Source organism: Podarcis filfolensis, assembly GCF_964270895.1.
Source record: "Podarcis filfolensis genome assembly, chromosome: 2".
In the NCBI taxonomy this organism is placed as follows: Eukaryota; Metazoa; Chordata; class Lepidosauria; order Squamata; family Lacertidae; genus Podarcis; species Podarcis filfolensis.
In genome coordinates, this window is record NC_139605.1 from 39,314,024 (window position 1) to 39,334,038 (window position 20,015).

Consider the following 20,015-nt stretch of genomic DNA (forward strand, 5'->3'; position numbering starts at 1 on the left):
GAAGGGAAGATTTCATTCACGGAAGCTTCTCTTGCCACCACTGCTGTGTAATAAGAAGAGCCACACTTGTGACATTTCCAGTTCTTCTGTGCAACTGTCTAAAGATGGAGAAGCCCACTTGTGGGCTGGACCCGGCAATGCTATCTCCAACAAAGGAACCCTGATGCTAGTGACCTCTTTTCAGTAATCCTCTCCACTGGTAGGCTCAGCGTTGCCAAGCACAAACTTTCCTACAGCGAAAGAGAACTCTAGAAGCAGCAGAATACTAAAAATAAGCCAGTATGATGTGTGAATTAAATGAGGGTGGCAGAAATGTGTATTTGCTACCCTGCTGCCACATCCAACTGCAAGACACCCATATAATCACACCACAGGGAACCCCATTCAATCTAACTTTTAAGTAACTCGGGAAAATTTATTGGCCAATATATAAACAAACAAACTTCATTAGCACAGAGTTAAGGCTCCCCTGGGCCCACTCATTCCCTCCCAGAATATCCTCCCAGCAAAAATGTAAACTTCACACAAACAATAAATAAAAGGTTGGACTCTGTTATACCAGAAAGGTGCCACAGTTTCCCTGGTGAACACTGATCTTTGCCATTTATCCTCACAGAACTTGTCACTTCTTTCCCATCACAACTATAGAGCACACAGTCCCCTCACACCCCATCATGTTCTTCCCTGGACCAATTCACCAAATAATCTTGTTTTGCTTTGTTTTTTTTGGAATACTCCACTGCTCAAAGAGTGCTGAAAGGAAGTTACTAGGCGCCTTGATCTCATTGTGAGAAAACACATTCCAAAGCTCCAGAAGAGCTTTGTGTTCCGGAAGAGTATTCCGGAAGAGGCTCTTGCCAGCTTAATGCTTCACAGGAAAAGGCTGTCCTGGAGGTGAGGGGAATGTTATCTTTTGTTAGGGTGATACCTAGATGCACTGCAGTGATATCAGCTGGAAAGTCCCACACTACTACCAAAAGTACAAGGTTGGGGGGGTTGTGGCAGGAAGGGGGACTCATTTTGAGACTCTAGATTCCAGGTGGATGATTTCCTAGGAGGAATAAGAGCTTCAGGAATGGGTTTAATGCCAAGGGCTAAGAGATAAGGACCAAAAGATGAGTAAACAGCACAAAGGACTAAAAAAAAAAAAAACTTCAAAAAAAGGAGCTGGAACTTCAGGACCGCCACAAACAGTATTTTTTGTTGTTGTCTCGAGAGATAATGGACTGCCTCTCTGGGGTGAAGTCAAACTGCTCTATTAGCGGCACTTCAGTTGACCTCCCCAGGGTGCAAGCCTGGGCAGTATGTATGGAGGTCTTGGGTTGCTCAGACGACAAGCCCCCTCTCCTCTGCCTTGATGATGTGGTCCAAGGGAAAGCAGAGCAATTGGTTTGGCACCAGCTTGGCTGCAGGAGTTGTCAGAAGAAGGCATACAAGATACCATCCAACTGTTTTAGGGAATCAACTCTGGTTATGTGTACTCCTTAGCCTTTTTTCTCTCTGGAAGATATCCCACAAGGCAACGGAAGTTTAGGATCAAGAGTTTTCCTTCTAGATGGGCTACCTTCCCAGGTTGATGAGCCCCATCTGTCCCTCACTTCCCTCCTCATTCACTAAAACAGAGACTCTTAAAAGGAAGTTTAATTAATTAATTCAGATTAATTTTATCAATCTGGAACAGGCTTCCATTACATATCAGAGAGACATTGTTTCTCCTGCCTTTTCAGCACCTATTGAAGATCATCTTTTTTTCAACAAGCCTTTAAATAGAGCCTTTTATCCCAGTCTGTTTCCTTATTGGATATGAAATCCTTTTCATATATGAAATCTTTTCATATATGTTTTATTGTTAATGTTTTAAATTACTTAAAGATGTTTCATAGGAAGTGATTCATAAATGGAATGGAATGAAATAAAGTAAAATAAAAAGGGGGGAAGAGACATTTTTAAAGGAAGTTGAGAGAGATGAAAGATCTGAATTTCACTGTTGCTCAGTTTAGAATGCTGGAGAAGGTTTGAAAAACTGACAATACAACATCCCTGAAATAGCCTAACCAAGAAAATTAGAAGATAAGTTCTAAGTTGCAAAGATTGGAATCTGGAAAACAGGTCCAGGGGAAAAAAAACTCCTCAGGTTTACAAAATGCCTGAAATCCTCTCTCTCTCTCTCTCACACACACACACACACACACCCCATCAACAAAATACTTTTACAGAATCATTAGCTCAAATGCAACATTAAACTATTACCATGAAATGTTCCTGATTGCGATCAGTGGGTAAATACCACAAACATTGGGAAATGTCTTGCAAGAAGAACTTTAAAGTGGGGTGAGAATTCTGGGCTCTAGCACAATATTCCTTCTAGTAACTATAAATGTACAATCCTATGCAAACGCAAACACTTTAAAGCACACCCCATTGGGACATACATAGTGCGCACTGGGGCATACACACCACACATTTAAATCACATTTCTTGCCCCCACCCCCACTTGAATTCTGGGAACTGTAGTTTACCACTACACTACAGAGCTATAACACACACCACCCTTAACAATCTACAGTTCCCAGGATTCATGTGTGTTGATAGTGGTGATTATCAGATTTTGGAGTCCTTCAAGAGAAGGAGTAAATTTTCTTAGAGAGCAGTGTTTACCAAGTCGTTGCTCAAGCAATATGGTCCTTTCTAAATCAGCAATCCTGCTACTTGGGAGTTCAATGAAGGATATAATCCTAAACACACCACCAAATAAGTGCCGGCGAAGTATGTAGTAATTATTTTTAAGCAAATCTGCTTAGGGTCCTTTTACTACCTACCCCAGTCTTTTTCAAGTCAGTCGTCCCACTCATTTCAGCGGGGCTTGCTCCAAAGTAAGAACGCACAGGATTGCTGCTGTGTGCTCAGATCCTGTGCAAACTTACTTGGGAGTAAATATTGTGGAATGAGGTGAGACTTCTAAGTGTTCATAGGCTCAAGTTATTACTTGGGTATTATTTTCACTCAGATACTAGCAGGGCTAACCAATTATCTGAGTAGCTCGATTTCAAATTGAAAGCGGGGGCTCACGTTGATTGCATGCTACTCTGAGCATAAGCAAAGGTCCCTTCCCTTCCCGCCTCCCCCCCCTCCGTAAACCCCATAGAAAACAGGCGCGCCAAGGCGAGAAGTTTTTGCTCTCTTTCTGACATCCCATTCTCGATGTGCAGGGTTTGTTCTGCATGAAAATAATTTCTGTTGGGTGATTCCACGTCTGTATCGGCACCATCCAGAGTCACATTTACTACCTATTCTTGAGGACAAGGCCTTGAGAAATGAGCACCGCTGAAATTAATTGGACTTGCTCCGAAGAAAACCTACGAGGAGCCAGTATGGATTTTCGGTTCTCTGCACTATCAGGAACTTTGGGCTGAAGACAACCCAGCAACGAACCTGATTCCGATTCTGGTCTGCAACCCAGATCTTCTGCTAGGCACAGCTCCTTCTGATATGCCTCTAAAGCTTAACATCCAAGAGTTATATATTGCACTGTATTTATAAAAGCATTTATATGCCGCTTTCTCGTGCAAAATACCAAGGCGGGTGTGCAAGCTCCACGATCTGTGTTCTGCGCGTAGCAGATCGTTAGGCTGTTGGTTTTCATACACAACGGCTTCCTATCCGCTTGCTCCGGGTGGGGCGAGTTGGTTGCTTTCCTCCCCCTTTTTCCTGGGTCCGCATCAGGCTGCTCTCCATGGGGCCCTTGGTCTGGGATTGGTCGAACCGGTAGGAGTAGAGGAGAGAGATGTGGCTGAGGGATCCTCCCTTTTGCTGGGGCTAATTGGATCGAGTCTGAAAGCAAGATCATGTACACCTGGGAAAGAGGGCAGGAATGGCCTTGAAACGCCATTATAATCCGAGGAAAAAGGAGGAGGAAAGAGTAGGAACTTTGGGCAGCCGCGGTGGGGAAGACTGCCAGCTACGCGGGGCGCTTCCCTGTAAGTTTTTAAAGGCTCAAATATTGAACTTTGTGGTGCAGTTGTTTTCACGGATTTAGTTGCAGCTTTTCCTCGGGGTGAGCCTCTTACTGTAACTCCTGTTTTAATTTACTTGCTAGCCTGGGTCATCACTCCCGACTCCATAAACCTTCCCCAAAACCGCTCCTCTCCCCACGTGTCCCCCTTTTCTCTCCCACGCACCATTTGCTCCTATTTTTCTCTGCACTGCAGGTTGATTCGGAATACCAAGCTATGAGCGAGCCTGTGTCTCCAGTCCGCGTGGAAGTTTTGACTCAGGTAAGCAGGAAACACCCTCCCCCCAAAAAACCCACGTAGCTCAACCTATAGGCCTCTGTGGGAAAATAGTTACTCGAGAGGTGGTGACGGGCCTGGGCGGGTGCGCGATTTGGAATGGGTCGAGCTCAGGGTTGGTTGCGGCGCTATGCAACCCCAGAGATTGGGAAAGGGGCGAGGTGGTTGTGTGGATAGAAGATTTCCGGGGTTCCGGTGGAAGCCATTTTAAAATCTCCTCTGGGGTCATAAATGAGAGTTGCTCCTATAGGAGTCAGTGGTTGGTTAGGGGAGTTCTGACTGGGCATGCCTCCACCCCCGCAAGCAAAACTTAAAAGAAGTATTACTGCACCGTCCTCACGCAGAGAGGAAGGGCCTTTTTTATTTTTTTGGTGTTTCAAGAAGCAGGGAGGGGCAGCTGCCCCCCCCAGTCAACAAAAATCGATAGAAATACATAGCTAACTGAGGTTCTGCCCACTCCCCAACAAAAGGCCTGCCCCACCCAAAAAAAAAAAATTCTGGCAATGCCCATGCCTGCCATCACAAATACAGCCCATTATCTCCATATTGCAGGTTGGGGACGGCTGCTGGGAGATACCACTTATTCCAGCCCTTCAGCCTGCTAGTAATATCACAGGTTGGGGGTTCAGGTGATTTCTAGCCTAATAAAAGGCCACTTAGGTTGTAGCCAAGGTCAGTCTAGTCACACTGACACCTCCTAGCCCAAATCCAATACTTGGCTATGTGCAAAAGCCTTGTCCTCTATTGACTTGCATGCAGGCATGTTTCACTTTAAAGGCATCTTTGGATATATCTGAAAAGGATTGGGCTGTGAACTTCTTTGGGGGCATGGGTGTGTGACTTCTGCCCATGATGCCAGATCACAGCTGCCTTAGAACCTTGGATTTCTCCAGTGACTTTTATGAGTTTCTCCTTTCTGGGTGTAGAAAAGAAAAGGGAAAACCAGTCTTGAGTGTAGTCGTTAAGGCTGTAATCCTCCACATCCTTGCCTGGGAGTAAGCACCATTGAAACTGACTATGCTTCCTTCCAAATATACTTACATAAGGTTACATTTTCTGTGCCTATAAAGGGAGCTGCTCTGTTAGTACAGTCAGTTGCATTCTTCATGCAAAGGTGGAGTTATTTGTTGCATCCCCACTTCCATGTTGAGTAACATGGGAATGCTAATGCCTGACTTGGATTGACTTTTTTCCTAACGTTGTTCCTATCAAAATGGCTACCTGCAATTTCTTTCTTTCTCTCTTTCTTTCTCTCTTTCTTTCTTTCTGGTCTTACTCTTTAGGGGTCACTCTTTCATGTACATTTTTATTACGCAGTTCCTCTATCTTTAATTTATAGCAAAAATCAACACTTTAAATACATTTTGGACTTCAGTTTGGAACATGATTTCTCAGTGCTGTCCATATTTTTTTCTATTCCAACAGGGGAAATATAAAAGCGTCACATTTGGCAGAAATAATCTCAAGATTAGATCTTCATGAAACCATTTTTATTGTGTTGATTTTCTAATTTTCGTATTAAGTTGTTTTTAACTAGTCAGCAGTACAAAGTACTTGCTAATCTTTCCACTCTTCTACACTTATTTTTGCTGCAGTTAATTTCCTAATGAGCAGGTCAGACCTAATCAAGCAAATGGCCTGAAAGCGTATGATGGATATTACAAGGAGGTAGCAGGTGGAACCTGGGTTCAAATCGCTGTTCAGCCATGGAGTTCAGCAGCAGTTCAGTCCTATACTTTTTGTTGACTTCTGAGGGGGGAAGGTTTCCTAATGATGCTCATGTGGTTCCTGGTTTGCAGTTCCTTGTTCAACAAAAAAAGTACATGAGCAGCTTAAATAAGGAGCAGAAGTTGACATACTTAGGTTTCTCCCTCACCCCAACCTTGGGTCACACCAGATCGTACACATACCCCTACAAGGACACTGTTCCCTTAGCCTTGGTTCGGCTCCAAACAGTTTTGTGGGCATTGAAACTCTTCTCTGGAGGAAAGCTCCACTCACGCTCCCATTCTCTGCAGCTCCAAGCCCATGGCATTGTATCGGAATACATCACCTACCCTCGTGTAACCTTCTCGTCTGCCTCTCGCCTCTGTGTCCGGCACAGCCCTCCTGGGGACTCCTCCCGGCAATCGCTGACGCTCTTGGATCCCCGTGCGTCTCCCAAGGAGGATCAGGCTCCGCCAAACTGGACTTTGCATCATGTGCAAGGGGCTCTGGCTAATCCTAGCCGTCCACTGCTTGCTGTCAGAGGTACAGTCATACCTCGGGTTACAGCCGCTTCAGGTTCCTTTTTTTCGGGTTGCGGACCGCCGAAACCCAGAAGTACCGGAATGGGTTACTTCGGGTTTTGGTGGTCGTGCATGCACAGAAGCACCGAATCACAACCCGCGTATGCGCAGACGTGGATTGCGAACGCTGCGGGTTTGCAACCCGAGCATCCATGGTATTTCATTAATAGGAACGCTATCTGGTTATTGGAAAGTAGAGTCGAGCAAAGGAGAGGAAGTCGGGATGTTGTGTGTTACTAAATTCGCCACAGACTAGACCCACTGAAATGAGTGGGCCTACGTTACAAATGTCCTTAGATTTCAGTGGGTCTGCTCTAGAGTAGGACTTGCGTTGGAAGCAATCCAGTGTGGATTGGGGTGAAGGGAAAAAAATTGGGAGTGATGGAAAGCGAATGCTAGAGGGTCATTTTGGTACTGAAGGGGGAGGACTTAAGTTATTGCAGAGAAGTAAAGGGCTTGAATTGAACTGAGGTGTCTTTGAGTGGGAGATAGGCTTAGAAGAGGGAAGGTGGTAACACCGTCTGGCTGTCATTTTATTTTGGGCAGTGGTTGTTCTAAAACTGTGGGAGAGGTTGGAGTATTTGTTATCCCTCGGGATAGCAACATTTCCAAAGGAATTCTTTGTCTCTGACTCACTTAATGTTCTGGTAATGCCAGGCGCTCTCTCTGCAGCCTTTGGAAACGTCAAGTCATTTCTGGTGAATGAGCTGCCATGTCCTAAAGTTCTCATTTGTAGCTTTCCGTATTATTTACCTGCTTTCTATTTGGTTGTGGGGGCTTCTCATTCAGTTTTGCAGAAGAGACACAGGTGCACCTAAAATACAGTGAATTGTCTGTTTTATAAATTGAGGGGCCTTCACTGTCAAGCGGCTCTACTCCCTCAAACCGCAGCAGTTGTCTTAACCTTCCCTCTTCTTCCTTCTAGCGGGGCAGCTGGCCCAGGTCTACGACGTGGACCAGCGTTCCTTAAGGTATCAGTGGGAATTTGCTCATCCTATTGAGTACTGGGTGTGGTTGAACGCTGACATTCTGGCCGTGGTGACAGAGGAGGATGTCTTCCACTGGACCGTAAAACGTGAGTGTTCGAGGGACTTGGGGAAGATGTTGTTGGGGTGGCTGTAATGAAAGAAGCCTTGGCACGGGCTGGCTGTAGGCAGAATGATGAAGAGTTAAGTGGTGAAACCAAGGGTGCTTGATGGATGGAGCTGGGAGTAAAGGACAAAGGACACATGCATTGTAGGAGAGGCAGGCTGTCTAGTTTATGGGATAAGCTAGTGATTATTGAAGGGAATTGGTGGGGAAGCAGTGTGCTGGCATTGCCTCAACAGTCTACTGTGATGAAAATTAAAAGCAGAGGGGTAGTATGAGGATCTATCCATGGAGGATTGTCCTAAAGCAGCAAAGTGCCCTTTGAAGCAGACTCTCTCCCCCGGGGAAGCTGTTTCAATTGACACTTTGCTCAGCTTCTCCTTTAAGAGGGCAGGTGGCAGCAGTAGCGCCATATGCAGCCCAGCCCCCTTAAAGGAGAAGACAGAGCACTTCAATCTTGGCACATTAGCTCATTAGATTAAATCTTGTTGCCTTGGCTGTGTGATCCTGTTGCCTCCTAGGAACAGGACGGCATAGCCAGTGCAGGATTGAACCCTGTCCTCCCACCCATCAGCTGACATAATCACTGATGGGTGGGTGACTGTGGTTTAGGCGCAGTGGTGGCCAGACTTGGCCCTCCTGCTGTTTTTGGACTACAACTCCCATCATTCCTAGCTAACAGGACCAACGGTCAGGGATGAAGGGAATTGTAGTCCCAAAACAGCTGGAGGGCCAAGTTTGGCCACCACTGGTTATGGAAAGGGTCTGGCATGTCAAATTGAACCCCTTGGCCAGAAGTTCCCTACTTAATCTATCACGTAAGCCATATGAATTGAGCAGAAGACCTTGACTCCGTTCCTTGTCTGTAATCTCCCTACAAGGTTCCGGACCAAGTTGGCAGTTTGGCCGACATGAACGTCTCTGTGGCCTGGAGGTGGTAGGATATCAGCGGGATGCCAGTCATATGTGGATGGCTCTCTCAGCTCTAGGACTTGAGCAGGTACATAATTCTCTGACCCTGTGGCTAGGATATGTCTCTTGTTTCTATTTTATATTAAAAGATTTTAATTAAGTTTTACATAACACATTTCAATTTCAACATATTCACCTTCACGTTTAGGATTCTCGGAATCTCTTGACTTCCCACCACCCTTCTCTGGTTTTCATTGTCAATCTCTTTCTCTTTCAGCTTATCCATTAAAAAAAAATGTTAAAAGTTAAGCCTCTTGTTTCTAAACCCATTACATGACTTGGTGGCTCTGTTCTAACCCAGATATAGCCAACATTGTGCCTCAGATATCGTTTGACTCCAGCTTCCACCAGCCCTAACTGGCATGGCCAATAGTCAGGGATGGTGCGGGTTGTAGTCTAAGCGGCATTGGCTACCCCTGCTCTGAATCTCTCTCTCTTTGTTTCCTTCTCACAGAGCCAAGTTGTGGGCCTGACCCAGCTGTATTGGCGAGGGGGCCCACTGTCTCAGGTGATAGAAGCCCAAGCAGTAGCCTTGCCTCAGCACAGATTTTCCAGGAATCCAAAACCTTCAACATCCCTCTTAGCTGCTGTGCGGAGAGGCAAGGAACAGGCTGGACAGGTGACTGGGGCTTAGTAAGGATGGACAAAGAGGAAGTTGGGAGCCGAGGTCTACTGGGTAGGGAGCCAGCAAAGTCTCTAACGCTGCACTTGCTTCTTGTTTGTGTCTGCAGTTTCATGTGGTAGAGCTAGGCCCACATCAGCCAGGGAACGCCGCCTTGCTTAGTGCCCGCGACACTTTGCCTTTCAAGGGGACTCAGCTAGGGGACTTCCCCAGTGCAGTACAGGTGAGTTTTGCCTTGGAGACAGTTGGCTTATGGACCTGCTGAACCTTGGACAACAACTTCTCTCATCGCCATGCTGACTGGGTCTGAGGGGAATTGTAATCCAAAACATCTGGAAGGTGTCAGTTAGGCTGATGTAGTTGGTGGTGGGGTCTTTTTGTGCCTTCCCCATCTAACCCAGTGGATGTCTCGCTATTTGATCCAGAGTTGGCGGCCATGTTTTCCAAGCGCCCAGGAGTAGTTGGGACAAGGGGAAGAAGCTTTTAGGGCATTGCCGGGGAACCTCTGGAACTCCAGATGTTGCTGAACTACAGCTCCCATCAGCCCCAGAAAACATAGCCATGGGAGTTGTAGTTCATCAACAGTTAGAGGGCCAAAGGTTCCGCATGCCTGTTTTTGGCAAAGGGTGCCTAACCTCTTCGGGCCTGGGGACTCGTTTCTAAATCTAAAACTTCTGTGGCCATCACAAGATATCAATTTCGCACAAGGAAAATTGTCTGTGCTTAGAACTCCCCCACTGCCTGAAAAACAGGCAAAACATGGGTTATCCCCCCCCCCCCACACACACACTGACAGACACCAAGAGCAGAAACAAAATAGACAAAAGCAGCAGACAGGGATACCCCAAACAAACAAATTTTTTTTTATTAAGGGAGGTCAGGGCCCCCTGGATGGGTGGGTCTGAGAGTGCCATTATGCACTCAAGAGCCATGCTGGTAATCCCAGTCCGAGTATGGTTAAATGATATTGATGAGTTGTGGGAAGGAGACTGATTCAGACTTCTCAAACAACTGCTTTTCTATCCTTTTAGTTCCTGCCCCACTTGGGTGTGGTGGTCATTCTTACCAAGCATGCTTTCCTCTTCCTTGCTGACGTGGAGACGGCACAAACCATCCATCGCATCCACCTGGTCTTAGATATCCTTTTTGCTACTGTACTTGATGATGAGAGGCCCCACAGCCTGCTGGGAGTTTGCCGTAGTGGCAAGGTGAGTCAGAGGAATGGAGGGACTTAAGTGTCGGGGTAGAAATGAGGTGAGGTCTGGGAGCCATTGCCTTCAGGTTACCTAAACTCCCTTTTGTCTTTGCTGCTCCCCCAGGTGCTGTCTATCTCTATCTGTCCATACGCTCTGTGCCAATATATCTCCCACCATCCTACCAGCCTCTGCCTTTCCCAGCGGGTGCTACAACTGGTGGGCCAGATTCCTGCTCCACGGAAAGCCATTTCTGTGGAGTGACTTCTCCTCACCCAAAATACTGAGATGGAACGCTTGCAAGTGCCTCAAAACTGTTTTCATTCCTAAGTGGATCTTATGGGGGCTTTGGGAAAAGGGAAAGGCAAATTGAAAGCATAGGAACGGGGCGATGTCCACAGCAGTAATGTGGACGCCTGCTGAGCTGCTATGGAAGCAGGGAAGAAAGAATTGATCATTTTTGTGGGGAAAGATGACTCATAACTGTGAATGTGATGTTTTGGGTATATTGGAGATTTTTTTTATGAGGAGCAAAGAGGGTGTTGTTTATGCTGCGGGGGGCATTGGCTTTGACTATATATGTGTCTGGTGGTGGTCTCTGCCTGCTATATTGTCTGGCTTGCTTCCCTTTTGAAAGGGGTGCTGATCCTGCGGCAGCTGTGTGCCTTGTCTCCAAGGAACACTGGGTCATTGGTGCAGCGGAGGCAAGAGCTTCTATCCACAGCTCTGCCTTTCCCACCTTCTAGGTCATGACCTGCTGACTTACCATTGCTTTGGAAAAAAAATAAAAATAAAAGGAAGCTGAGTGGCTTATTTACATACCTACTAGTCATTCACACAGGGAGCCAGAATGACAAGATTGCCAGTGTTTCCACAACAAGGGTGCCATTTTAAATTAATATCTGTCTGGTGTAAGCAAGTTTTTTTGGGGTTTTCCCGAGACGTGAAAATACTCAGGACTTTGTGTGTATGTATGTATAAATATAGTGGGTTGTTGTTGTCTTTTATTTTCTGGCAATATTTGGTCAAAGGGCAGTTCAGCATATGAATAAAATACACCTCCACCCATCTACAGCCAGTGTGGTGTAGTGGTTAAGAGTGGTAGTCTCGTAATCTGGTGAACCGGGTTTGTGTCCCTGCTGCTCCACATGCAGCTGCTTGGGTAACCTTGGGCTAGTCACACTTATTTGAAGTCTCTCAGCCCCACTCACCTCACAGAGTGTTTGTTGTGGGGGAGGAAGGGAAAGGAGATTGTTAGCCACTTTGAGACTCCTTAGGGTAATGATAAAGCGGGATATCAAATCCAAACTCCTCTTCTTTTTCTTCTCCTCCTCCTCTAGTCAATAATTGTGTCTCCCACTGTAGATGCTTAGGAAAGAACATCAAAAGCACATCCTGTCCAGCACTTTGTTCTCATGGGGGGTGGGGGAGGCAGTAAGATGCCTATGGGAAGCCCAAAGGCAGGACCTGAGCATCAGGTCATTCTCCCTCCTTTTGTTTCCAGCAACTGGTATTCAGAAGCATACTGCATCCAGTCATGGAGGCAGAGCTTAGCCAGCATGGCTAGTAGCCATAGATAGCCTTAGAGACAGGTAGGTCTGCCGTAGTCGAAACAAAATAAAAAAAAATCCCTTCCACTAGCACCTTAGAGACCAACTAAGTTTGTTATTGGTATGAGCTTTCATGTGCATGCACACTTCTTCAGATAAACTTGATAGCCTTATTCGTCATGAATTTGCTTAATCCTGTTTTAAAGCCATCTAAGTTGGTGGCCATCACTGTGTCTTGTGGGAGTGAGTTCTGCAGTTTAAGTATGCGCTGTGTCAAAGCGGTCCTTTCTTTTGTCTGGTCCTGAATCTTCCACCAACCAGCTTCCTTGGATGTCCTCAGTTCTAGTGTTACGAGAGGAGGAGTAAAACTTCTCTGTCCACTTTCTCCACACCTCTCTTGTGTCGTCTCTTCCTTGCCTCCTCTTTAAACTCTGAACCCTGGGTACAAATTCCTTTACTGTCTCTGCTCTCAATCTCCAGGCTTGTTCAGTTCCACTGTCAGTCCCTCTTCCAGGGGAACTTTGAGAACTGGCGCTCTGTGAGGGAGAACAGGGATCTAACTCTCAGCACCCTCAACAAGCAACGCTTCTTAGGATTCTTTGGGAGAAAGCCATGACTATTTAAAGTACTGTGGTGATGCTTAAAATGTATGGTGTGTATGGGCCCATGAATTCCTTGGCTTGTGTTTGGGGGAGAAATGAGGAGAGGGATCTGGGAGGCAAGAAAAAGCAAGCCACCTAAAGCATACACTTGCAGACGCTTTCAAATATCCTACATGCATTGGTCCTCAGAGCCATTTCCAACTTTCAGCTGCTTTGGGATATCAGCCACGGACAGCGCCTTGACTTCCAGAGATTATGCTGGCTGGGGCTGGTAGGTGTTGTAGCCCAAATGTCTAGATGACACCAGGTTGGCGGTGGCTGCCCTACAGCAGAACATGAGGCACCCTATAGGCACTTGCCACCACCTCTTATTTCTGTGGCTTTTCCTTTCTCTTCCCCCTTTATGCTTGTTGAATGCAAGAAGCATTTGACCTCAATCTGTCTGGTTGGATTAGAGTCCCAAGATGCTTCTCCCTTTCCTCGCCAACCCCATACATGGAATTCTGTCACAGCTGTGAAGCCATCTTTTTCTTTGTTGGCATATAAGCTGCAGAGAGCAGTTAATGGCTGTAATGGAGGGCAGGTGGAAGTAAGAGAAGAGAATGGACTGTAGATTGACGGTTAGAAAGAGGCCACTTGTATTTTGCTGGCTTACGTTAATTACGAATTGGTAGTTGAAAAGGCCAGTGGGGGGAATTATTTGCAGGGGGAGAAACAATAAAGGTAGAAGAAAGCAAATGCCACACTGACTTCCATACTTCACAGTAGATTTTGTACATACGTTTTCCCTGAGGTGTGCTAGCCTGGTGGACACGACACATTAGGAGCGGAGTGCGGGTATTAATAAAATAAAAGTTACTTCGCAAGTTATGAAAACAGTATTCCAACCAAATAGAGTCCAATCCTCTATGTAAGCATAGATGAATCTGTTCAGCATGTAGCATAACTGTAAAAATTAACAAAAGTCTTCTGTTTAGGGGTGAAGATGGATGTTAATATCAGATGTGAGAAGTCCAGTGTGGTTTTGTAGCTAGCTTGCCACAAACTGAATGCTGATTCAGGCACCAGTATTTTCTGCCCTCCTTTCATTTCACCTGTGCTATTGGCTTTTTTTTTTTTTTTAAGTGGCTGCATCTTTGGGGTTTTTTAATAGGGAGGTGTATTGATGATGCCACAGGTGCCATCTAGAGCAGGGTTTCTCACTTAAAACTCAAGTTGCAGAATAGGGTTCCCTTACCAGAGGCTCTCCAGAGGAGAAAGTCCATTTGGATGGAGCATAGTGCTCCTGTACTACCCCCATGGCTCTACAATTATTACAGCTGTAGGTTTGCTGATCGTAAAGAAGCTGCTGTCTCTCAAGAGCTATTCTCTAGGGAGACAGTGGCATCTTTATGTGACAGGATAAAGAAAGACCTTGCCGCTGTGTTTTTGCGAAGAAACTAGAAGAGTGGCAGGGATTTATTCCATTCATCAATGTCTCTTCCTCCCTCACCCTGCTTTTACACACACACACACACACACACACACACATTCCTCTATCTCCTCAGTGGGAAATTCTACATTTCAGCCTGATGATACAAGAAAAACTGCCGTCAGGGCAGGAGGCCAAATGCCAGTATAGAAAAAGTCTCTGAGTCAGATGCAGATACAAAATGAAACTTCTGCCTTCCATGTCAGAGTAAGTAGCACAAAGTATAGCTTCAGGGGGGGAAATCCAATAGACACCAATTAAATGCATGACTTGGTTGCTGCTGCTAGTGGCTCCTTGCTGGTGGCTACTGCATACGACTGGTCATAGCGGGAGTGGCAGAGGCTGTGCATGGTTCCCATGCTGCTGCGGCTTAATGTTGCAAAGCCGTTTGGCGACTTTTGGCCTCTTCTCCTGTGTGTCTGGCTTTTCGCTGCTTTGCGTGCTGGCAGCATGAAGCTGAGCTGTTTGATTGTGACCTGAAGGTAAAATCCGATGCATGCTTGCTGGGGAGTAAACAGGATTGAATGCAATGGGACTAACTTCTGAGCAGATACTAGACATGTATTCTGAGCAGACAAGTCTAGTATTGATTGCCAGTATATACATGCATTAATGTGTGTGGTGTAGTGGTTTGAGTATTGGGCTTTGACGCTGGAGCCCAGTTTCAAATCCCAATTCAGTCGCAAAGCTGAGCACTAATAGGACTTGAGTAGCCTTAGGAATCTTTCGAGAGCCAACATGGACTAGGACCTTGGCGGTGAAGCTCACTGGGTGATCTTGGGCCAGTCACTGCCTCTCAGTGACTGTGAGGATAATATGAAGAGGGGGAGAACAACATACACTTCCTTGAGCTCCTTGGAAGAAAAGTGGGATCTTAATGTAATAATTACATAAATCTGCACTCAATACAAGCTTGCCTCCCCTTGTCACTTAGATAGGAGATTTCTCATTTTAGAGGATCTGGAGAGGGAGCAAAGTATATTTCTTTTAAAATGCTGTGGGGCTGAGCTGGATAACATCAAGGTCTCCTCCAACTGAGTGGTTCTATGGTTGGAGTCAGAAATGACTGCTTGAAGGGTCAAACCTGCCAAACACATCATCTGCCATAGAAGCTAATGGTTGGAGATGATGATGATTTTAATTTGTATTAAGTAATCACAACTGGAAACAACCACAACATTCAGACAAACAGTTTTGAGGCTTTTCTAGAAGAAGAGACCTTTTGGGGAATGGGACTCCTCTTCCCCCTTCCAGCTGTGCGGAGTGTACTAGTTTGGTCTGTATAAGGTGTGAGCAAAGGAAGTGACTTGAGGGGGGTTGCCTGTAGACTGAACTGTGTACCTGGGCAGCAGACACAAACAAATCACCTGGTTCACAGTCTTCCTCTGTGGTAAGTTGTATTTCTGTTTAAAGGATAGTATTTTTTAAAAAATTACCATATTTGAATTTTATGCAAATTTGGATGGGGGGTGGAATAATGCACTTCATCTATTTTTATGCTGCAGAAGTGTCTATCCTTGCCCACCCACAATCAGATCAGCTAAAGGAGAGGAACGGGATCACTTCCCACTCTGACACCAGACATATGAGTCCTGTGAGTTTTGGGTGGAAGGCTGTATATACAGCATACATTTATAGCACACACACACACCCAAAATAATCGTGGGGACTGTAGTTTTGCCCTCACAAAACTATAATTCCCAGCACCCTTAGCAAACTGCAGTTCCCAAGATTCTTGGGATTCTTTTAAATCTATGGTGTGTATGCTGCCTAAGTCTCAAGTGACCCAGAAAACCTACTAAATTCCAAAGACCTAAAAACAAGTTTCAGTGTTGTCAGAAACACCAGTGTTACATACACCAGCATTTTCTGCAGCAACTGTATGGCATGGATGTCATCTATAGATGTATAAACATCTGGTAACTGATGTAATAACATCAGGGGTGCAATATCAGGCATATATAAACATCAGGAAACCCAACTAAACGTTTAAAGTGTTATGAGATGCCAGTAGGTGCATTGGTGAGCTCCAAACTTCCATGCTTCCTCAAATGTAGAGGTCCTCTGGGTTCTACTGTGTACATGAGATATCATTTCCATGGTTACATTTGGGAGTTGACTAATATGTTGTTACCCTAGCCTAGAGGGCACCAAATAGTTACTCAGTTCTCAAGGAAACCAGCATCAAATGATTATTTTTTTGGAAATCTGGATTGGGGTTATGCACTTCTCTCTTCCCCTGAAAGAAGGCTGATTGGTTGCATTCCACACACAACTTTGCTTCCATGCTGTAATTACAAGGTCTGCATTTAGGCTACACCCACTTACTTGGAAGTAAGTCCCATTTAACTCAATCAGACTTCCTTCTGAGGGGATATAAGACTGCACTGCCTGTGGATTAACCTTTTTAGATCAATTGGTTTAAAAGGTGGCACCCCTCCCCCCCCCCAATTAATGAGGCAACAGATGTGGGGTGGTGGAGGAATGACTTGTAGTATGAGAAATTACAGACAAAATGGATAGCAGATATCATCTTAGAAGATACATCTTCCTTTGTCTCCACACAGAAGGGACGGTAGAGGCTTTGGGAAGATGGAGACATGGGCATCCTGCAAAAAAACAAAACAAGGAAAGGCGAAATCCCCCCCTCCTTTGGATCTATTGTTTATTCCTATGCAAATTTATGCGATTAATTGATTAAACATTATATGATTAATCATCTAAGATTTCTTTAATGAGGTGACAGCCCTAATTGCCATTAAAATTGCTCCTGCCTGCCACCGAAAAGTTAACACTGCTTCAGCAATAATTATGCCTCTGCTCCGTGTTTGCTAGTGAAGGCTCACACAGGCGTTTAGCCTGCTGTGAAGATGGTCTCCACCAAGGGGAAGAAGCCATATTGTTCTTTCTGCCTGGGCACAAAATGAGTGCTAGATTGTATCTTATTTCCTGTAATAAAAGCAAGGAGCATGCCAAGAAGAACCGAAACAGTGCCAGAGGTTATGGGAGCAGGGACGGCTGAAGCTGTTGCACTGCCTGAGGTGATGATACCTCTCATTTGCCATTTACAAAAGAACTGGTTGTCAATGGGACAGACTACTCCACTGCTCTCAGAGATGGCAAGCTATTTTTAACAGGTGGCCCTCAGTGTTTGCTACCCAAAATGACTGCCTCACTTTGCCTCATGATGGTTGCCTCAATTGGCCACCTGGTAAGGCTGGGCCTAGTGGAGTCTGGTGCCTGTTGGGCCTGGGAGGGTGGAAGGCAGGGAGGTCAGTCACAGGGGCAACCAAAGGAAATGGCCGCCAGAACTAGAGCCCATCAGAGGCCAAACCAGCTCATTTTGGTATCCTTCCCTCCTGAGTCCTACAAAGACAACACTGACTAAAGAAGAGGAGGAGGCTGAAATCCAACCACACAAAAGCCAAAGATTTATTCTCTCTCCCCCCCTGCCCCCAATAACCCCATCTTCTTTTCGGGCAACCAAGAGGTCAGTTCAAGGACACATGCCAAACACAGAGTGGTGACAGCAAGATATATGGCCTGAGGAGAGGGGAGGTAGCCTTAGGAGAGACCCAAAGACTGGCTAGAGCTTTCTGGAGGGCTATGTTGGACTCCTGGGTGTGAGGTTCTGCACCTCTGGTGAAGAGGTAACAAAACTGACATAGTGCCGTTGTTGTTTGTAGAATTTACTTATATAACAACTACTGACATAAAGCATAGGCAAGGTATATATGAGCAAGCTCTACAAATTCTCCATTGGACTCTTGGGGTAGGAGCTTAAAGGACTGAAACAGATGGCAGCGCTTGACTGTGCAAGCATTACACACACTTCATCATGTATAAATGCACTTACCATATGAGCTTGTTTGCGGTCTATTTGCAGAGCTAGCACTCAACGTTTGTAGGGCCCAGGCAGGTGCACAGTTGGCATGCCAGCTCTACATACCAATGGGCTGGCTCACGTGGTAAGAGCATTTACACAACAGTGCACATATGAACAACTCGCACAGGCAAACACTTTACATGCAGCCACCACCATACTGCTTTCCAGGGTCAGCTCTATAGGGTGGCAAGGTGGGGCATTTGCCAGGGCCTCGTGAGATCGGCGGAAGGCCCACTGCTGTAATGGCCCTACCATTTCTATTGGAAGGGATGTATCCAAGAATACTGGTTACAGCCTAAAGTAATTATCAGTTTAAATGCCCCACCTCCTCCAGGTTTAGAACTGGGGGCACCATGCCCAAGGGCCCTCAAAATCTTTGAGCCAACCCTGCTGTTTTGGCTGCAGTTCTGTCCGCGGATGGTGACAAATGTTACATAGAAGTGTAGGGTTTGGCATATTGCCACGTCTTTCGTGAGCATGACACGTTCCACATCATGTACCTCCGTGCCCTGTGGCTAGCTTGGAGAGAGCTTGCGGCAACCACGTTGCTATGCAGTCTAGAGGTGTCTGCTTGATTATTTCCCAGTAGGCAGAGCTGAAGGCCTGAGGAGTTTCTTCTCCGTGGATAAAACCATTTCTCTCATCCCATTAAGTATATTTAAGCAAATTAATGAAATACAGTTTTACAAAACCCACCATCACCCCAGAACCTTCTTTAATTATGAATTCTGCATGGCAACCGTTACCAAGAGAGTCTCCTCTGAAACTGATGTTCAAAGAATTCTACATCAAATCTTCAAACAGCTGAGAAAGGTTCAAGCTACAAAGTCGAAACATCTGTTGCCTTCCATGCATTTTTCAACGGGGAGATCAGAGAGGAAGGGGGGGAAGCAGACAAAACAACCCCAGTTCTGCTTTATTATTTAAATATAACATCAGCTTCTGTCACATGCTTTATGCTGAAAGAAGGCAGGATTTTTTGAGGGGAGGGTCGCGGTACAGATTTACCAAACGGGGCCAGAATTCTTAGGGCCCAGAGAACCTTCCTTCATCCCCACTGATTTCTTCTCATTTTGACTGAGCCAGGACGGACTTTGCCAGCATGACAGAAGGCACCACTAGTTGAAATTACAAGGCAATTCTTCCTTTATCTCTGGTGTTGTGCTCCTTTTGAGCCAATGTCTGGTCACTTTTGCCAGTGCAGTGGGGTGCCCATGTTATATGAGGACTTTATTGAATACAGGGGTGATCAACCTGCAACTCTACAGATGCTGCTGGACTTGGGCTGATGGGATTTGTCGTGCAACATCTGGAGGGCACCATGTTCTCTAGGAAGGAAGGAAGGAAGGACCAATTGATAAGACTGAAAGACAAAAGGCAGCCTGGCCACATCAGTATAAAATAATAAAATGTAAAATAACATAAACAGAAAACTCAGAATCACAAGGCATTATTATTGCTGTTATTTTATACAGCTCTATCTAGAGTATCGGTGTGTTAAAGAGCAAAAGAAAAAGACAGGTTCTTTCCCTGAGGAATGTACACTTGGAAACAGAATAATGGGGAGAGACAAGTAGGGTGAAGGGGGGCAAGGGAAGGATAGTCAAGTGTTCTGAGTTACTTTGAGTCAATTATATTTCACTTAGTTTAGTTGTTGTACAACAGAGCAAGGACGTGATGGGGGGGAAGTTACAGGAAAGCTTTGCTAGAGTTGATTTTGCAAAAGGACCTGAAAGGAGAGGAAGGGGGGGTACTCATTACAAACCTCCACCCCCTGCATCACCTCCTCCGCATCCCAGTGAGGCTGGGCTACCCACCATCCGTGGTCAGTGCGCTGGACTGAATAGGCTCTGTCTCATTTGTTTGACTGCCCTATTTGTTTCCGTCAGAGTCTTTAACAGCTGCACAACACACACAAGATCTGAGGCTTTTGCCAACAGAAATGAAATGGTGGAGGAAAGCTTTAATTGTTGAATTGCTGCTTCTCATGCAGAGGCAGGAGTCCTGACAGAAACAAATGGGGCTACCACACACACAACACTGCACTTGCCTT

General features: G+C 45.7%; 1 protein-coding gene across 11 annotated transcripts in view; it reads left to right on the top strand.

Annotated features, from left to right (window-relative positions):
* The window catches only part of LOC310757564 (clathrin heavy chain 2-like), a 48,787-nt gene extending 32,086 nt beyond the window's left edge, over positions 1-16,701 (top strand). For 3 of the 11 annotated variants that reach the window (XM_083602795.1, XM_083602791.1, XM_083602793.1), the window contains exons 3-10: positions 4,209-4,274; positions 6,308-6,539; positions 7,503-7,652; positions 8,548-8,666; positions 9,093-9,257; positions 9,370-9,483; positions 10,292-10,468; positions 10,580-11,527. In XM_083602795.1, the coding sequence (XP_083458921.1) occupies positions 4,230-4,274; positions 6,308-6,539; positions 7,503-7,652; positions 8,548-8,666; positions 9,093-9,257; positions 9,370-9,483; positions 10,292-10,468; positions 10,580-10,717 (1,140 nt within the window). In that variant the 5' untranslated portion in view covers positions 4,209-4,229 and the 3' untranslated portion in view covers positions 10,718-11,527. Of the gene's footprint in view, positions 1-4; positions 200-749; positions 895-3,233; positions 3,448-3,631; positions 3,978-4,208; positions 4,275-6,307; positions 6,540-7,502; positions 7,653-8,547; positions 8,667-9,092; positions 9,258-9,369; positions 9,484-10,291; positions 10,469-10,541; positions 11,528-11,957; positions 12,046-16,643 lie in introns of those variants that run through there. The other 8 variants (XM_083602790.1, XM_083602796.1, XM_083602794.1 and 5 more) reach the window with 8 other exon arrangements.
* Positions 16,702-20,015: the final 3,314 nt, after the last annotated feature.